We start from the raw sequence: 20,742 nt of genomic DNA on the forward strand, positions 1-20,742 counted from the left end.
TTGTCTACCCCCAGACCCCCGACCCCACCCACCCCCCCCCAAGCCAAATTTTTTTTTATTTTTTTTTACTTCCTCTGCCTTGTCTACCCCCCCAGACCGCCGACCCCACCCACCCCAAGCCAATAAATTTTTTTTTTACTCCCACTGCCCTGCCTACCCCCTGACCCCCGACCCTACCCCCCACCCCCCACCCACCCCCAAGCCAAAAGGAACTTTTTAAACACTTCCCCTAGGGTTTAGATATTTCATTTAGGGTTTAGATTATCCATTTAGGGTTTAGATATTCCATTTAGGGTTTAGATTATCCATTTAGGGTTTAAATGTTCCATTTAGGGCTTAGATGATGCTGTTGTTTCTATATTTGTTCTGCATGTTTGGCACTTATAGCACTAATAGTGCTATAAGTGATAAAAAGACCATTTTACTTTATTTTATTTTGGATTTTCGTTGGCACTTATGGCACTATTAGTGCCATAAGTGCCATAAAATAAAATAATAAAGTAAAATTTTTTGGCTTGGGGGTGGGTAGGGTCGGGGGTCTGGGGGGTAGACAGGACAGGGGGAGTAAAAAAAAAATTTCGTTGGCACTTATGGCACTATTAGTGCCATAAGTGCCATAAAATAAAATAATAAAGTATAATTTTTTGGCTTGGGGGTGGGTGGGGTGGGTGGGGTCGGGGGTCTGGGGGGTAGACAGGGCAGGGGGAGTAAAAAAAAAATTTCGTTGGCACTTATGGCACTTATGGCACTTATAGTGCCATAAGTGCCTAACCCGACCCGCGTGCCTGATCCTACCCGGCACGCGACCCGCGCTCCTGACCCTACCCAGTCCGCCCAATTAAGGGCAAAAACGTCCCAAAGCTATAAAAATGGCCAAAATTTGTGTTTTTTCAATGTGTGGCCATAAATTGTGTTTTATGCTTCATTTTGGCTACTTCAAAATTTTACTCTTAAATTAAATCACAATTCACAAATACAAATATAACGCAATTTTCTGACAACATTTTTTATTCTAAAATGATTTCTATTTTAATCGGAAATTATCGCCACACGTAATTTAACAATTCTGTAACTGTCCTTAAAAACGAATAGTAATAACTAAGAAATTACTATTCATTTTTTTTCTCCATTTTTGCGATTCATGCAAATACTCGAAAGAAATATCCTAGTTCACATATTCATCCGAACACTAAAATTAATTATACTTTATTTAATAATAAGGGGTTATTGCCATAAAATTTATAAAGTTTGTTGTAGAGGCTAAAATCTACAATTGAAGTTGACGTCTGCACGTCCGGATAGATTGGGCACTAGCAACCTGTCAACACAAGAACACGTAAGAGCCCTAGGTTGAGCACCGGGTGGGGGTGTCGACCGTAGAGCCTCCGACGCTCAAGTCAGTATCGGAATAGCAAAATAGAATGATAAGCGAATTGAAATAGAGAGAAAGACAGGCTGGAGTGTGCGGTTACTCCAGGCTGTAAGCGGCGTCGGAGGGTGGAAACGGTGACAGTGTGTTGTGATAATGGAATATGGGAGGCGGAGATAGGCCAAGTTGGCTAGGCGGCGGAGTAGAGAGAATTCAAGGAGTCGATAGCAAGTAAGATTTTTTCGTGTCCCTTGATGATCTAGTCTGGATGTTTATATAGAAGACATCCAGCCGCTAGGGTTTTTACAGCCTGGTCTCGTCAAAACCCTCATCCCTCCGGTTGTTGCAATTTGGATGGGATCATGAGGATACCCCTCTGACCGCGTCAGCTTGGTGGAAGACGTCTTTTTAGGGTTTGACGGCTGGGAGACTTTTTTTAGGGTTTTGACGGCTAGGTCTTATAACTTCGTCAATCCAGGTCGGCTATAACCCTTGGGCCGCATGCGATATATCCAGCTTGGTTGTGGATTTAAGTCGATCTATAGTTTTTCGGGCTAGACGGACCAGTCCGTTTGACTAGTTGGGCTTTTTAGGATTGTGCCAAACTGGCAAACTAGCTAGGTGGGCTTAGGCCGAATGCAGCCCGACTGTTTAGACAATTTGGACCTAAAGTGGATTGTCAACCTGGGTCGGTCCAGGTTGATCATGTGATAAGTATAACTTCACTTATTGGGCTAGACGACAAGTTTTCTTAAGTAATTGGGTCAACCTTGTTAATGATCCAAGTTGGTTCGAGGTTTGTCGGGATGGACTGGCCGGGTTTGTTCGGCTCATTAGTCTAGCTTGGAATGTTAATTGGGCTTGAGCCAAGTTGACGAATTTTGCCCACTACAGTTAGCCCCCCACTCTACAATTAGAATTTTCTAATTGGAGAGTTAATTTGATTATAGCTGTTCCGCATAGGTGAATTTCTCAAAATATCGGACTGTCTCGGTTGTATAGCTAGTTGGTTGTAAAAAGCCAATTGGTTGCATTAACCGACTACTATATTTCCAAATTGAAGGAGATTGCACAATTAACTTGAAGTCGGAGACAAATTCTTCTCAGCTTGGCGTGAAACAATTTGATAGTAATGCACTAGGTAAAACGTATATATGCAACTTGGCTTACCAGCCTGTAAAAATACCGTGAAAGTAGACGACGTGGTCAAGTTCGAATTTTTAAATGCCGACTTGTAAATATGTGAGTTAGGTTGGATTGGTTTGCCAACGTGGGATTTGGTACTTTATAAGCTTGGTGCAATTAATCAATTTTGAAGTTTATTTTCTTCGAAATACAGCTTGTAGAGCTTTGGAGCGCTTCACCAGCTTGGGGTTTCTTTTCCCCTTGTTCTATCGAAATTTGGAGCTTTGATAATTTGAGATAGGTGAATATCTTCCAGCTTGGATTTTTTTTTTTTAGACGGCCCCAGCTTGAAATTTTGAAATGGAGCAAATTTCCAATGCTCCAGCTTGGCTCATTGTCGACATAACTATTTGCTCCAGCCTGTCTGAAACATTTTGAGTCCAATTGGGTAAAATTCTTCATATTGATTATTCTCCCGGCTGGCTCGAAAATTGAAGAAAGGAAATAAAGAAAATATATGTGACATATCAGCCTGATTTTGAAAAGTAAAATATGTTATAAATAAATAAATCCAGCTTGGTTCGAAAAATAGAAAAGAGGGGCATCCAGCCTGGCCTATTTGCTGAAATAGTTAACTACTCCAGCCTGTATACAGTATATCGAATTCAATTTTCAATTTGGCTAATCTCCAGCTTGGTTATCCGTCGAAATAATTAATTGCTCCAGGCTGTATGCAACATATTGAGTCCAATTGAATAATTAATTCTTCAAATTGGTTACTTTCCAGCCTGGTTCGAAAAAAAGGAAGAAAATGGAGAAATTCTGCCTCTCTCGATCTCTCTTTCTCGCCCCTTTCTTCCCGTCGTGCAGAATACGGCGGCCATCGCCGTTTTGCCGTCTCATGAATGGACAACGCGGTTTAGGTTCTCGCTTTGCCAGAAGGGGAAAAGTTGGCGGCGCTTGGCGCGCCTAGGGTTTTTCAGGCGTGGCCAGCGGTTTGTTAGGCGAGCGGTGGTCGGACGTTGCTTCGCCGGAGGAGGAGCCACCACAGTGGGTTCCGGCTGAAGAGAGAGGTGGCGGTTCGGCCGTGTGCGAGGGAGAAGAGAAGACGAGAGGAGGCAGCGTCGGTTTCAATTTGGGGATCTGGGTGACGCCGCCGTTCAATAGGCGACGGCGGTGACTGCTATTGAGAGAGAGATTTGTGTTTTTCCGGGCCGGATCTGTGATTTGTGTGAGGGAGAAGAGGAGATTGATAGAGGAAGATGGCTCTTGGCCGCCAGAGGACAGAGGGAGCGGCGTCGGTTCTTCTAGTTGTTGCCCTGAACGGATGGTGGCAGCCCGAGGCGAGATGCGCGGCGGCGACGTGGTGTCTCCGGCGACCGCTGCTGTTTTATGAGATGAGAGAGACGAGTTGGGGAAGTCGCATCTGGTAGCTTTCTGAGGTAAATCGTTCTATAATTCCTTTTCCCTTTTGGAGTTTTTGTAATTTGGGATAGATTTGAGTGGGGAGTTCTTGCAGCTTTGATTGTTGTTGTTGGTGGATGGAGAGGCGGCCGTTGATTTGTGAGATGAGGGGGACGAGCTGGATTCAGGCGGTGGAGGTGACGCTCTAGCCGAGAGAGAGTTTGAGAGGGAGATGGTGGTGGAGTTTTTCTGCAAATGCATTACTTAGACATATTTGTGTGGCCTTTACAGCAAAAGGAAATTTCTTGGATATTGGTTTGTGTTTATCACTAGCAATTGTATAGCAGCTGAGCTTGGTGTATTAATCTTGCCTATTAATGAATAGAGTTACAGCTATTTTCTCCTTTTTGTTTGTAATGAAGTAAGATCCATCATGTAAGGAATAAAGTGGACTGATTTCAGTCTCTGCAGTTGGAGCATCTTGCTTAGTTTCATCAGCAAATATACAATTTTGTCAAATCTCTTATTTTCCAGCTTTTTGGTGGTTTGGTGAGTTTATTAGTATTGTATCATTGTCTGCAGAAAAATAGTAGAAGCCTCATTCCTCACAAACAATTCATTTAGTTTGTGAAAGGTAAGCTTGGCAACAGGGAGAGCAGATTTTTCGTTTGCCTCTCGTAGGTTTTAAGCTTTCTACAACGATAAAGAGATCTTTCTACGTGAGTTGATCGACAACTCCTCCTGACATAAGCCCCTATTTCTCGTGTTTCTGTGGATGTATGGTGTCTTTGGCTCTTAGATGTTAAATGAGCAATTATGTTGAAGCTCAAAATGAGATACTGCTTTTCTGTACAGAACCTGCTCATGAGATTGGACTTCAAGTGTCGAATTATGTATGCTATTTTTTTTTCTTGGCAACAGGAAATGATACTTGGTTCGGTTTTGCTGGTCGACGAATGTGATTTCGTTGTGAACTTGTGCGAATAGGCTATTTGGTAGGATTTTCTAATTATGTTGAATTTTCTTAAGCTAATTCAAGATGCATGTCTTTAAAAAATAATGTGATTTTTGACATGTGATTTATATGAGAGCAATAAATGGTTGAAGTTCTTTAGTTGCATATGTTGGTGGTAGATGGAGAGGCGAGGCGTGCGGCGGCAGTGTGGCATTGCCGGCGGCCGTTGCTAATTAATGAAGTGAGGGAGACGAGCTGAGTTGAGTCCGGCGGCTTTTTGCCGAAAATTTTGGAGGCATTGGCAGCATAAGTGTTAACCCATAGTTGTTGTTGGATTGAATTGATATAGTCTAATGAAGCTGTAAGTGGTTCGAAATTTCGACTCTTGTTCGGGTGATTTCAGTCCAGTCCGGCGATGCTACCACATCTCACACGGTGCTGCTAAGGTTGACGTCGTTTATTCGGGGTCGTGGGACATGAGTCTATTTGGAATTAAATGACAACCCATATACGTAAGCCAAGTTGAATCCGTTTGCCAACATGGATTTTGGTGTTTTATTAGCTTGGGATTTTTCAAAGAAATAATACAGCTTGTAGTTGTTTGCCAACATGGATCGTGGTATTTTACCAGCTTGGAGTTGTTCCAAAGAAAAATAATAGGTTGTAGGAATTTTATTTCCAAAAGTTGAGATTTTCTCCCACTCCCTTTCCGATTCTTTTTTTTGGCGTTGTGCACACACACACACACACACACACACACACACACATATATATATATATATATATATATATATATGAATTGGCTTGCCAGCTTGGAGATTATCGCGAAGGTAGATGGCGTGGACCAATTTAGAATTAAACATCAGCCTGTAAATATATGAGTCGAGCTGAGTCTATTTAATTGTACGAAATTTGCACCGTATACCAACGTGGAATTGTCGAAATAGGGACACCAACTTGTTGCACTTTTGTGTTTGTTGTAGAGTATGCAGAAAGCTGCCTTCCTTAAGAAAAGAACTCTTGCGATGGTGGCGGAGCTTAATGAGTTGAGGGCTGAACGACCAAGTTGGCAAGACAAGATGGTAGCCGACAAGAAGGCGCGTGATAAGGCCAATAAGATTGTCAAGAAATTGGAGTCTACCAAGTTGTAAGACGCTCGTCGGCTGGAGTGAGCTGCAGCGGACTGCAAGGATCTCAAAGATAAGGTTGTTGTGTTGAAGCAACAAATCCTTTATGCAAGTTGTGAGACGGAGATTCGAGTTCTGGGTGAGATGGCCTTGGCGTATCTCGAGAATCAGCCTCCTAGGACTTGGGATGTCCATCAATATATAGATGAATTTAATGAGTGGAAGGCTGACAAGGAGGAGCAGGAGTAGCTTGCTAGCAATTTTGTCGGGATGACCACCAGAGATGACCGACCTCAGACGGGGGAGTGACTTTCCTAGATTGGCATATGCCTGTTTTATCTCCATCTTGAGCTTTAAACCATTTGGTCAGTTTGAGCTATTTATCATATTAGGATGTTTCATTTGTGAATTTTTGGAAAGTCGACATTGCTAGATATTTGAGAGATTTGTCTTATTCTATAGATTGATGTGGTTTGTTGATATCTTGTATCACCATTTTGCATGTGAACATGTTTGAATATCTCATTTGATGAGGTAAATACCTTGATTATCATGGTTTCGATAACGTATGGATTGATGCAACATATTGCAGCTTGTATATCGAAAGAACAACAGTATGTTAAAGAGATGCATAGACACAGCTTGTCATTTTATTTTCATTTCGAATTTTCCAGCCTGAAATTAATGTTAGACAATTTTATTGCATCTAGACAGAACCAGGCTGGATTCATATGTGTCGCCTTGTATGTGATTTTGATATGTATACTTGTATTTATTTTGCGTATAAATCCGTTTAGGGCATATATGAGCCTTATTGAAATCATGGATTCAATATCATATGGATTGACACAATGTAGCTTGTATATTTGAAAGAACACCAATATGTCGAAGAGATGAATAGATGCAGCTTGTCCTTCTCCTCTTCATTTTGTTGTACCAGCCTGGACCGAATGATGGAGAGTTTATTATTTTGTGAGCAAGGCCAAGCTGGACTTTGATTTTCTTTTGGTTATACAAGTTGGACCGGATGTTGGAGAGTTTATTGTTTTTTTAGCAAGACCAGACTGGATTTTGATTTGGGCGAATTGTGTCCCATCTTGGTGTGTTAGCTGATTTAATGCTTTTCTGTAGCATGTCGGCTTGGGATTATTTTTTGAAGCAAAATATGGAATCGTAGAGTTGTTGGCTCTAAATTGTCCAAGTCGAGTATTTGAAATTGAAGCAAGTTGGAATTCATTATATTTGGGTCGTACTGACTTCGACCAACTGTGGCTAGTACCATGTGGACATTTGAACAAGTGGCTAATTCTAGCTTTAAAAAAGGTAAATATTTACAAACTTTTTGACTATCTCGTTGATTGCTTCAAGCTGGGTAGTCCATCCAATTTGATGATCAAGATGATTTTTTGACATAAATTGATATTGTCGTCACAAACGGATCATCATTGGCTACTTGTCTTTCGCAAGGTGCTAACGTCGCAGGACAGGCTGAGACACGTCGATTTGAGGTTGGTGGCTGCACTCTGGAGAGTTTCCTACCTACATCCGGCGAGGATCAAATTAAATGTAGTTCTTGGGCCAGATTGTGCTCCGTAGAGCCATGCTCCGTAGAGTTGCCTACGTACCCTTTGACGGGATCAAGAGTGATGTAGTTCCATCTTGGTGGCGATCCGGGCGGCTAGGTCAGCCAGAGTAGCCACGTGGGGTACATCAGGAGTTTCAGATTCGTCACAACCATCAGACATGATTGATGCTCGTGTAGAGATCTAAGGAAAGTGCGTTGATTCGCTTGATTGCTAGGGCCCCACGGTGGGCGCCAAATTGTAGAGGCTAAAATCTACAATTGAAGTTGACGTCTGCACGTCCGGATAGATTGGGCACTAGCAACCTGTCAACACAAGAACACGTAAGAGCCCTAGGTTGAGCACCGGGTGGGGGTGTCGACCGTAGAGCCTCCGACGCTCAAGTCAGTATCGGAATAGCAAAATAGAATGATAAGCGAATTGAAATAGAGAGAAAGACAGGCTGGAGTGTGCGGTTACTCCAGGCTGTAAGCGGCGTCGGAGGGTGGAAACGGTGACAGTGTGTTGTGATAATGGAATATGGGAGGCGGAGATAGGCCAAGTTGGCTAGGCGGCGGAGTAGAGAGAATTCAAGGAGTCGATAGCAAGTAAGATTTTTTCGTGTCCCTTGATGATCTAGTCTGGATGTTTATATAGAAGACATCCAGCCGCTAGGGTTTTTACAACCTGGTCTCGTCAAAACCCTCATCCCTCCGGTTGTTGCGATTTGGATGGGATCATGAGGATACCCCTCTGACCGCGTCAGCTTGGTGGAAGACGTCTTTTTAGGGTTTGACGGCTGGGAGACTTTTTTTAGGGTTTTGACGGCTAGGTCTTATAACTTCGTCAATCCAGGTCGGCTATAACCCTTGGGCCGCATGCGATATATCCAGCTTGGTTGTGGATTTAAGTCGATCTATAGTTTTTCGGGCTAGACGGACCAGTCCGTTTGACTAGTTGGGCTTTTTAGGATTGTGCCAAACTGGCAAACTAGCTAGGTGGGCTTAGGCCGAATGCAGCCCGACTGTTTAGACAATTTGGACCTAAAGTGGATTGTCAACCTGGGTCGGTCCAGGTTGATCATGTGATAAGTATAACTTCACTTATTGGGCTAGACGACAAGTTTTCTTAAGTAATTGGGTCAACCTTGTTAATGATCCAAGTTGGTTCGAGGTTTGTCGGGCTGGACTGGCCGGGTTTGTTCGGCTCATTAGTCTAGCTTGGAATGTTAATTGGGCTTGAGCCAAGTTGACGAATTTTGCCCACTACATTTGTCAATTTTCTGATTTATATCATGACCTTTATTTTTTTGTCAGAAAATACATGAATTTAAGATTTATTCGCAATTATCCCACCATTTATAATTTCACCCAAATTAATCTGAGGTGGCAGTCGGATTACCAACGTGATAGCCGGAATCGCCGACGTGGCTGCTGGAATTGTCAAATCACACATACACCTCTCTCTCTCTCTCTCTCTCTCTCTCTCTCTCTCTCTCTCTCTCTCTCTCTCTCTCTCTCTCTCTCTCAGGCATGGCAGAAATTGCAGGGGAAAACAGCTATTAGTGCTTCCCTCCCCCCTTCGCCGCCTTCCTCCACCAACAGAGATTGCCGCCCCCTCAAATCTACAACTTGACTGGAGCCATGGAGATTATAGGTGTAACACCCCAAATATTTATATTTATTATATGAGTTTAATTATTAATTTTTTTTCTTGTACAATTTATTATTTTTAGATAATTACATGATACATATAGATATACACCATTAAATTTTATCTAGACTATTATTATTATTATTATTATTATTATTATTATTATTATTATTATTATTATTATTATTATTATTATTATTATTATTATTATTATCATCATTAATTCGATTCCTATTAGAACTAGAACTCTTTTAGCATCTTTACTTTTATCTTATTAACAGATACACATAAAATACAGTCTTTATAATTATCAAAACTCTTTGAAAATCAATATAAATAGAGGCATACATGCAGAGCCTAAGCAAGCAAAATCGGTGCTGCGCAATTAAGACCTTCACTCCGAATTTTAGTTAATTGCCTTTGACTTTAAGGTGAGGGATTTTACGCTTATTCATATGGTTATATATGTTTTTATTATCGCGTTTGATTACTTGTTTACGTGCATCTTATGACTATGTTGTTATGTGTGATCATGGGACCTAAGCCATTGATTTATGTTGTTATGTGCGATCATGAGACCTAAGCCATTGATCTATGATGTTATGTCGATCATGGGACCTAAGCCATTGATCTATGATGATAAGTTGATCATGGGACCTAAGCCATTGATCTATGTATGTGTTTGGTCATGGGACTTAAGTCATCGACTCGAACTATGATTATGTTTGTCAAGGGGCTCCGGTCTCTTGACGTATGTTTGCAAGTATGATAATATGTTTTGATTACGTATGTGACGTATATGAATATTTTTGTTATGTTCCTCACTGAGTATATTTTCAATATGCTCACCCCTTATCTTTTCAGTTTTGCAGTTCTGGAGTTGAGGCGGCCGTGGAAGTCGAGAATGACTAGAGATTTAGTAATTCTATAGAAGTTTGAGTTGAATTTAAATTGGTTTAAACTTTTATAATTCAATAAATTTTATTTTATCTATTAGTTTTTCAAAGATTTTATATTGAAAAGTTTATGAAAATTGGGGTGTTACAATAGGGTTTCCATCAAAAAATCTGATGTAAAGCCATCAATCAACGATTTCACCACAAATCACCAAAGCTTAATGGTTTCACCAGATTCATGGAATCACCACCACGATCCATCTTTCAGAAGTGTTAATTTCACCGGCGATGGGGTTGGCAGAGGCTCCGCCGGGCTGGAGAAGTGGCTGGCAAGGCAGTCGAGTGGAAGTGCGCCGCCAAGAATCCGAATTGTAGCGGCGGCGCAGTCGAGTGGCGAAAGAATGACGGTGGAGTTCGAGGAGGGGCAGCTGGCTCGCTTTCTCGGCTCCTGGAAGGTTGGGGGAAGGTCTGTTGGATCGGGGAGAGAGAGGGGATGGTCTGTTGGGTGGGGGGAAGTGGCGGCGGCGGGGTGAGGGTGAAGGGGAAGGCTCCGCCCACCGGGTAGGAGAAGTGGTCGCGGCGAGGGTGAGGAAGGGGGGAAGGGGGATGGTCGGTGGGAAGGGTCCGTTGGGTTGGGGTTTTTTTTTTGAGGGGTGGGGTGGATTTTTTGTGGCAACACATCATCATTTTTCAAATAAATTAAATGCTACGTCCGTGCCACGTAAATGACACATAAGTTTCGATTTCGCCGGAGAGACTCACTGTGGGATTTTTACGAACAAATTATAAATTCATGTATTTTCTGACCAAAAAAAAAGTGATGATATAAATCAGAAAATTGACAAACTTGATGTATTTTATAATAATAATAATAATAATAATAATAATAATAATAATAATAATAATAATAATAATAATAATAATAACATTTCATTTTGTGAATCTTGAAATAACAATATGGAACTCCACAAAAAGAAAAATAACAAAGTCCAGCCGAATAGAACTAATTAAGTCAACAGATGCTAAAATTCTGATCTACAAATGTTACAAAAAAGACTAAACAAATTCAAATGAAACTTAATCTATCTATTTTTATAATTTATTCGTGTTGCATGCAAAAACCTAATTATATAACATTCACAGTAAAGAGTTGAAACTAGATAAATTGGCTCATTTCTCAATGTAAATTAGCAGTAGTTTTAATAAACTAACGAAGCCGGATTTTTGGAAAGAAAAAAATTAAATATTATTACTAATTTTATTATTTTGCTTTCGGTGGGTTGGTAAAGAAGGCAACTCGAATCAGCTGTAAGGAAATTTTTCAACACATACGGCTACACACATGGATATAATTTGAAAATTCTCCAACTTTGACAAATAAATTAAAATAAAACTCTCCCTCTCTCTCTCTCTCTCTCTCTCTCTCTCTCTCTATATATATATATCTACTTCTGAAGTCAAAACTAAAATGGATGACTTGATTAATAGTTGCCACGAAAAATGATTACAACTGAAGAATAATGTTTGGAACTTTGGAAGATAAGAATTGACTGAATGAGAAGAATACAAAGTAAATCACGTAGACGTAGGGTTCAAAAAAATCTAGAATCTTTTAATTTGGAAAAGAAGAAATTGTAGGAAAAGTTTCTTGATTAGTGCATGTGGGAGACATCTATTTCTTTTGACATAGAATAATAAGAATGTTATTTGAAGCTTTTAATAGACAGGAACCGCATTAATGATGTCAATTCTCCAGTGTGTCTAGTGCTTACTTTATTTTATACTTTCCTTATATATATGGATCGATAAACGTAAAAAATCATAATTTTATTACGAAAATTAAAAACACGGCATTAAACACATAAATTTACTCCATCTAAAAAAAACATATAAATTTATTGGAAAAAAAATAAAATCATCTCTCTTAAAATTCAAACTCGAGTGCTACGCTCATTTATCAAGGTAATATATTCGTTGTAAATCTTGACAATCCAAAGACTACAAATGGTTCTCACATTCACATTCAGTGATTTGTACGTTTACGCAACAATGATTTGTACATTTACGCAAATATATTGTACTTCCTCCATCCCATTATACATGTCTCACTTTTCATAATGAAATGTCTCATTACCATTTATAAATGTCTCATTCTTTTTTTGGCAACATATTTTCTCTTTATACCTAATATTTAAACAATTTCCACCAACTCACTTTATCTACTAATTACTCATTTCCTAATCTCCGTGCCCAAAAATAATGAAACTAAGGGAATATGTCCTATACAAGAATTCTCACAATTCTCCCGACAAGAAGTTTTTATTTTAAGAAAAAATAATTTAAATGAGAACCATTTTCAGCCATTTGATCATCAAGATCTACGGTGGATGCATCATCTTGTTGGATGAATGCAGATCCTAAGTTCAAATTTTGAAGGGAGCAATTTTTTTTATTTTCTTGAGTGCATTCATTTTATCAGTGAATGCATTAGATTTGATGATTCTCACGTTCTCACAAATAATGTAATTCTCTCTAAAACACACCCTATATATATATATATATATATATATATATATATAAGTTTTGGAGAATATATTCTGAGAAATGCCATGTGAATATTTTGCAGTGTAGATTTGTATTATAGAGGATTATGATATTTTCTTTAAATATAACAAGCATAACTCTTGAAAATGAATATTTATGAACATGTTACCTGTTTATGGGAACCTAAGAGGGTACGTCGGATCCAATAAAGCCCAAACTTTCAAATCTATCTTTTGAATTATTCAACCGAAATAATCAAAATCAAAACATAAAACGTTACATATACCTAGCACAAGGCTACTAGAAAACCCCCAAGATTAGAAGATAGTAGGGTAGTCTTAAGTTGTATCCTAACACTTGGAAAATTACAAATACACCATTTGCACATAAATTTCAATATAAATATAATTATTGACACAAATTTACAAGAGACTAAGCAAAAATTGTGACTGGGCCCACCATGCATCGCATTTTATGTAATAAGCCACCATAGCGTGTGAATATGATAGCAATAATATTTGACTAGTTAAATAAGCACACTTTAACCTTTCCAGAGATTCTGATGGAGAAATTTTACACATCTCTTAAACAATTTAATATCCAGTTCTAGTTAGGTAATAAAAAAATGAGCTACTAAATGTACATGATGATCTAGAAACATTTCAAGAACAAAGAAAACCTCAATTTACACTGCCACCTACTCAAAATCATTGCTCTATCCGTTACTCTGTCTAGGTCAAGTTGCCGATCATGTTCTCCTATCTAACCATTCTCCTAAGAAACTCTAGTAGTTTCGTGCATTAAAGTTCATAAAAGTAATTCCACGTTCCGATGGTATATAGACATTTCCAAGTACTGGCAGAGTCGTATTTTATGTCAAAAATTTAAGTCGGTTGCCAAACCTCATACCTGAGTCTGAGTGATTCCTACCCCTGCACCAAAGACATCACTGGGATTCCCTTGCCGGAGAAACTGGTACACTTTACTCGCAGCTTGTCACCAACCACAAACTTTCTTCCGGAACCAGCCTGCAAGGTAGAGAGACCAAGTTTGATGGAATTAACTACAAATTACAGCACGGTATTCTTATTGTTTTCGTTAAGTCACATTAGAGACTTCAAGTTTGAGGTAAAAAGTATAATTACTAGGAGACTTAAAAAAAATGGAAATAAAATTTACTTGAGAAGCCTGAAATTCCAAACTAAAGGACCACAGGAGATAAGATTGCTGTTTACCTCAAACCGGTACATCCCACGGATATCACTTCCGCAATCAAGGACTAGTCCATGAGCACGAATTTGTTGAACCTTGGCTGTCAGCTCCGTTCCAATTTTCAATTTCTTTGCATCTAGAGGAGCATCAGCTGTAGATTTATACATGCTTAGAATATACACATCTTAAGCAACAATTAAACATTTTCTATCATGTTATAAATTAAGTTTACTACAGTCGACATGGGAATATTTTTCCAAAGTAGAACTAATTGCCACCTTTTGAAGGATTATTTAGACCAGAAGATTTGTCTGCCTCATCACACTCAGCAGCACTTCTAATCACAATCGATGATAAGCTGTCCACAGCTTTCGCAGGTTGATAATCCTTATTTTGTTGCTTCATTTCAATATTGCTAGTAGGCTTCCAGACTTTAGGTGTTTGTTGCACAGGAGTAGTGGATCCCCCAACTACAGGAGTTGCTTTTGCTCCTGTTTTAGGTAAAATGGCCTTGAGAGATAAATTGATATTACCGCGCACATCTAGGCCGATGCACATCAAATTTAGAACTTGGCCAATTGATACCACATCAGAAACTCGGGACACCTGACAGAAATAAATATATCCTCTAAGAATAACAAAAAAAACATGTAGAATAAGATAGTGACAAAACCACACAAGGTAATAAAGATTCACAAACCGGTTCATGTGCTAATTCGGAAATGTGAAGGAGGCCCTGTTGGCCTCCATTGAACTCCACAAAGGCGCCATATTCCTTAATTGAAGTTACAATACCTTTATACACACCTCCCTTTTCAATCTCACGACCCACTATGAAATCAATCTGAAATAAAAGTTAAATGCCAACAGAATTAAATGAATTTGGGTAACCATGAAACAACAATTTGTCTTCAGATGTGATGTTATTGTTACCTGAAAGAAACAACAGCACATACAAACCAACTATATGCAAGCAATGCAAACATTTACCTTTTCCATCACTTTATCGAGTACTGATTGGTTTTTAGCCACTACAGTAAGAGAACCATCATTCACAGATATCCTTCCACCTGTAGCATAAACATGGTCTCAATGAAATACTATCCGGAATAAAGGGTGAATGCAGAAACTTAGAGAAGATATCCATACAATTTATTTCATTTTTGACTTCAAGACCATAAAATGCCAAGAAATAGGTGAACCCTTGATAGGAAATAATCAACAGAACAGGGGGGACATCTATAGGATAGTGATAGTATAACCTTTTCAAGGCAATAAAGTTACCCACTGTTTATTTTGCTTTGATAACAAGAATGAAATTTTAACACTGTTCGTTGAAAGTATAATGATGCACAAACAATTACAAAACAATCCAAGAAGAAAATCAATTTCTTATACAAGTAAAAACATAGAAAAGTATTTTGTAATTTCGGCCATGCGATGCTATGAATATAAACTCGTTTCAATCATCACTAATTTTTTTGAATGTGATAGACACCACTTAAGTCGTATTGGTGGCAAAAAGCAATACATGCACACAGGCTTATAGATGTCGCCGCATGTAACTAGAAGAACAAACCAAACCTGTTTCTTCTTCAATCTTTCTCTTTAATGCACCGAGAGGACCAATCAAGCGACGGATTGCTTCATTGCTGTACTTCAAGTTCACTGATATTGGAGACAAGTGTTAACTTATGAAAATAACTAAATAAGAGGGCAAGAAAAAGTGACTTCCAGGTTCCAAACGATTGGTGTCATCTTTAAAAATGGGTGGAGGGGGGAGAGGATGCATCAGTTACACTTACATATCCGTGGAGAGTTTCTGCCATCCTGAGTACGTGGAACATTTATCTCTTGTTCCATATGGTCAAGGATTTGAATGCGGCCTTTACGTGCAGGCTCTAAAGACTCACATATTATATCTAAAGGGACTCCTGCAGGCTTTATATCCAACTGAATTGCTGTAACTCCATTTCGGGTTCCAGCAATTTTGAAGTCCATATCTCCCAAATGATCCTCCAAACCCTATAGTCAAAATATAGAAAGAAACACATAAACAACCTCATATCTACAACCAAAGGATCATTCAGGAACGTAAGCGGACATAAAGCACTATGGTTTAAAACCACAAGTTAAATAGAAAAAACATAAAGGAGCACAACTGGTTTAATACCAATTTTTGAGAATTTAAAGTAATGCACATCAGACTGAATTTTCATTTTGAGTGATACACTGAGTAATACCATAAGTAAATTGCAAGGTAACTTTCAGGTACATGTGGATTCTATTAACGAAAAAGTTTTCCTTCACCTCTGCCTTATGCTACTTCTCAATAATTCCTACACTATACTATGTCTCACAACTCTCTAATTTTTTTTCGGTTCCAGCCCTTATGCATTAAAATTTCCTTGATAACTAGTCTTTGTCAATAAAAAACTCTCATAAAAACCAAGCACTTAAAACAGCAATATGACCTATACTTGCCCTCGGACAAGCGCAAACAACAAACAAGTTTCATGGAATTGATTCTACATCTAAGGAAAAAATAAGAAAGAACTTCAAACACAAGATTGAATAGGCAAAAGAGTTGTCAAATCGTCTAAATATTAATCTTAAGTGTGATCAAGTAACCTTCAACTTTAGCCTAAATAAATTCTCTTAAAAAGAGTACCTCAGTGAATCAAATTTGAAGAGAAAATAAGTAAAAAAAAAAAAAAATCTCAGACGATGAAGCACTAATATAGTTCAACAGTACAGTGGTAAGCCTTACGAGAATATCGGTCAATATTCTGTAGTCAGTGATTTCACCAGTTGCAGGATCAGTTTCACTGATAAGTCCCACTGACAAACCTGCTACATGTTCCCTCAATGGAATGCCAGCATCCAGTAAGGCCATGCTACCTACGAATAAAAATGTATGATGCTATTCTCAAGGAACTTAAATAGATTGCTACATGCAATGAGTAGGTAAAATTTCACCAAACAGGATATAAAGTTCGTGAACAGAGTCTCGAAGGCCAACCTGCACAAACAGATGCCATTGATGTTGATCCATCTGAGGCCATGACTTCCGAATTGATACGAACAGTATATGGACAATTGGCTTCTGGAGGCATTACAGCAAGGAGTGCTTTCTCAGCAAGGGAACCTGCAAAATAACGATTCATTACAATCCAATGTGAGAGAAGTAGTAAGACAGTAAAATTGATGTGATATGAATTTAAGGCGGGAATTTGCAAATAGAAGACAATGATAAGAAAACTGTTAGCATCTTAAAACTCCTTCAACGAGAGATGTATTATTGTCAAATAACCAAACAGAGTAACAGACAATCAATTCACCAGCAAAACACTATAAGCATGCAAAAGGCCAAGGACTAAATATGCATTACCACAAGTGGTACCTATTACATTTTTACCAAGTATAATAACTGGAAAACATAACAGTCACTAAGCAAGGACTACATGGTGAAGGGGCAAATACAGGCAATTGAACAGATGGGTACTTTAGGTGCAGTTTCACAATAATAGCATCTTACAATTATATCAATCATTTAATATAAATGTGAATCACAGAGGCAACCACTGAAATATTACAATAATATACTGATATATTACAATAATAGAATTTCAACTACATGTGCCTTGTGTGTTGTGTAAGCACTAAATTTCTGTCCAACTATTAATAAGCTAGAAGAAAAGTCATTACTTGTCAATTGTCATTTATCAAGGTATGATAACTAGGAAGATAAAGTGACGATATTACAACAAAACAAGAAAGTTATCATGACTACTTGGAAACACCAGTAGCTCACCATGCCCAACTTCACGTCTGTTCAGTCCAACTCGCTTACCAACTTCATTGGTGCAAAATGGTGGAAAACTGTAGTGAAGCATAAATCTCTTTGATGAAGGACCAACCAAAGAATCCAAAACTTGAGCTTCTCCAGGTGCTCCAAGGGTCACAGTACAAAGAACCTATAACCAACATGTGAAATACGGCAACAAGAGTAAGCACTTCAGAAGAAACTATTCTCAACATCAAATGTCATCAAGTTTGCTATTTTCGATCATCTTCTGGCACCTAGGCAGTTCAGTTGCTTACCTGAGTATCTCCACGAGAAAATATAGATGAACCATGTAGCACAGGCAAATGACCAGCTTCACAATACACGGGCCTGACTTCATCAAGGCGTCTTCCATCAACTCTAATTCCTTCACCAATTATCCTTCTGCGAACAACCTGACATGGCCAGAAACAATTTTGAAACCATAATAAAGTGACAGTATATTTATTGGCCAGTGCTCAATGTAGTGTTGAACAAGGGAACAGAGTTCCCATATTAACAAAATAAATCTTATTTTCAAGGATTTGACGTTCTTAGCAACCAATTTAAATATTTTTCCATCCTGCCACTAAATGCTTATTCAAGGGCATCCCGTTCCTTGATTCTTCCCTTCCCTCCACAAAGAAAGGTAGTGAGATACATAGGTCTTCATATAGAAACATGAATTTTGTGCTAAATATTAAGATTGATGCACATACCTTTTTCCGCACATTATCTACTGTTTTTGATAGAACTTTAAGACCTTCATCATCACCTTCTTCCTCAAGTATTTTCTTCACGTCCCGTCCAATATTATCTAAGGCTTCACCCCTTTCAAACTGTGCAGACATAATAAAGCACAACACATCCAGATAAATAAATAAAGAACCACAGAAATGTAAGATGCTGCAGTGTGAGATAGTACAACTCTTTATGGAAGTATCACTATTTTTTGTATTCGGAATGAACCTTGCCATATGTAGGGTCCGTAAACACAGCTTCAATGGGACCTTCTGACAAGCTCCTTATTTTTTCATAAGTATCCCCGGATACTGTGTATAACTTATAATCCTTTTTCTGTTTACCAGCCTTGGCTGCAAGCCTTATCTGAGGCTCAAGATATTTGACTGCCTGAACAAGCAAAAGTAAGCATCACATAATAAGTAGCAAGTACCAATCAATTGAAGAAGTAAAAAACTCACCTGAGGATGAGCAAATCGTAAAGCGGCTTCCAAGTCTCTTTCAGATATCTCGCGTGCTTGAAAATCTATCATCAATGTTTTGTCTTTTGTGCATGCATAAACCAAGTTAAGATCGCTCAGACAAAGCTGCAGAAACATCCATGAGATACAATTTAGATTGTAGCAACAGCATCAGAGCTATTCAAAGCAAACATTGTATTCCGTACAATATGACTCGAGGTTGAGGCAAAAGGGGGGGGGGGGGGGGGGGAGATCAGCCTTTAGGAGAATGACCAAGTTAATTTGTTTTGCCTTCATCTGTCATTTTCTAGCCTATGCAACTAAAACTGAAATCCAGAAAAAACCAGCAATCAAGTGTATGAATGTCATCACCAGTCAAAAAATTTATTGTAACTCAATATTCTAAATATAAATTGCTTAAACCTAGAGAACATTTCTTTTCTATTACAAAATTTAGGAGGAATGCAATTTAGGCAGGTTGAGTAGGCTAAACAAAAAAGAAAATGGAATACCTTAATATCCCAACAGACAGTACCTAGCTAAGACGTGTAATTAACAATGAAATACATTTTATACACCCCTGAAAATACATATAAACAAATTAAATGTTAGTCAACACAAGAAGGCATTTCAAACACCTCATCCATACTGGGATTGACAATCAATTGACCACCAATCCTCCCTATACGAATCACTCCAATAGGACCGCCCCAAGGAACATCTGATAACATCAGAGAAGCAGATGCAGCATTAGCTGCCATTACATCCGGATCGTGCTTCCCATCAGACGAGAGGACACTCGCCATAACCTTCAGAATTAGAATGTGAGCTCAGAAACAGAAGCAGAGCAAGTCTAACATAACGAGCTGAACATATACTCTGCAATGATACTTTACCTGAACCTCATGGTAAAATCCAGGAGGAAAAAGGGGTCTTATAGGTCGATCAATGAGGCGGCCGCATAATAGCTCACGCTCTTTCGGAGCTCCCTCCCTCCGCATGAATGTGTTCGGGATCATACCCTGAGCAAAATGCTTCTCCTGATAATCGACCTGATCAAAACACGAAATTCAAACAAACTCCTTACTTCAAAATGTGAATTAGCACAGAAAATGTGAAGCTAACAAAAGAAAAGGCGTACAGTGAGGGGTAAAAAATCGCGGCTGCCATCGCTCTTAGCTGAAGCGACTGTGGACAGCACTCTCGTCTCTTCCATGGACAAAACGACGGAGCCGTTTGCGAATCGAGCTATTCTACCGGTTTCCATAGTGATCTTCCGCGTTCCGATCTCGAATTCTTCGGTGAACGTCTCGAGAACTTTCTTTCCGGCAGCTTCGGAGTCTGTGGCCGTGGGTGATTGTGCGGGTGACGACGGAGGCGCGTGGGAAATGCGACCGCCGCAGATGGTGCGGAATTTGATCCGCCGCCATGGTATGGTTGTGAGTAGGGGGTTTGCTTTGCTTGCCACCGGCGCCATTAGTGAACTGGCGAGAGAGAGCTAGAGAGAGAAGTTGAGGGTTTAGGGTTTAAGTGGCATTCGGAAATGATTATTTCAAAATGTTGGGGTTTTAGAAATGAGGCTCGGATCAGCTTACACCATTTGCTGACTAATTAATAAGGATTAATTGACTAAATACAAGCAAACACGAACTATATCGAAATTTTAATTTTTAATTAATACTCCTAATTTTTTATCAATTAGTATATGAATTTTTAATATTCTAAAATTTGATTAATACTGAAATTTTAACAATAATTAATTACTCCCTCCCTCCCTCCCTCCCGCTTCAAATGTATCATTTCTACGTTTATTTTTTCGGGTGACTAGACTAATGGAAAAATCTAAATAAAATATTATATACATGAT

At 39.0% G+C, this 20,742-nt stretch overlaps 1 protein-coding gene across 1 annotated transcript; it reads right to left on the minus strand.

Annotated features, from left to right (window-relative positions):
- Positions 1 to 13,125: 13,125 nt before the first annotated feature.
- Positions 13,126 to 20,472, minus strand: LOC130989358 (polyribonucleotide nucleotidyltransferase 2, mitochondrial). The gene is made up of 17 exons (XM_057913318.1): positions 20,017 to 20,472; positions 19,772 to 19,927; positions 19,514 to 19,684; positions 18,876 to 19,001; positions 18,643 to 18,804; positions 18,393 to 18,512; positions 17,952 to 18,089; positions 17,662 to 17,824; positions 16,870 to 16,995; positions 16,618 to 16,748; positions 15,653 to 15,872; positions 15,432 to 15,515; positions 14,838 to 14,917; positions 14,548 to 14,691; positions 14,126 to 14,453; positions 13,871 to 13,998; positions 13,126 to 13,663 (listed from the first exon to the last, which is right to left on the minus strand). Exons 1-17 carry the CDS (start codon positions 20,350 to 20,352, stop codon positions 13,562 to 13,564), a joined length of 2,715 nt encoding a protein of 904 aa, XP_057769301.1. The 5' UTR covers positions 20,353 to 20,472; the 3' UTR covers positions 13,126 to 13,561.
- Positions 20,473 to 20,742: the final 270 nt, after the last annotated feature.

Source organism: Salvia miltiorrhiza, chromosome 6 (genome assembly GCF_028751815.1).
Source record: "Salvia miltiorrhiza cultivar Shanhuang (shh) chromosome 6, IMPLAD_Smil_shh, whole genome shotgun sequence".
Lineage (NCBI taxonomy): Eukaryota > Viridiplantae > Streptophyta > Magnoliopsida > Lamiales > Lamiaceae > Salvia > Salvia miltiorrhiza.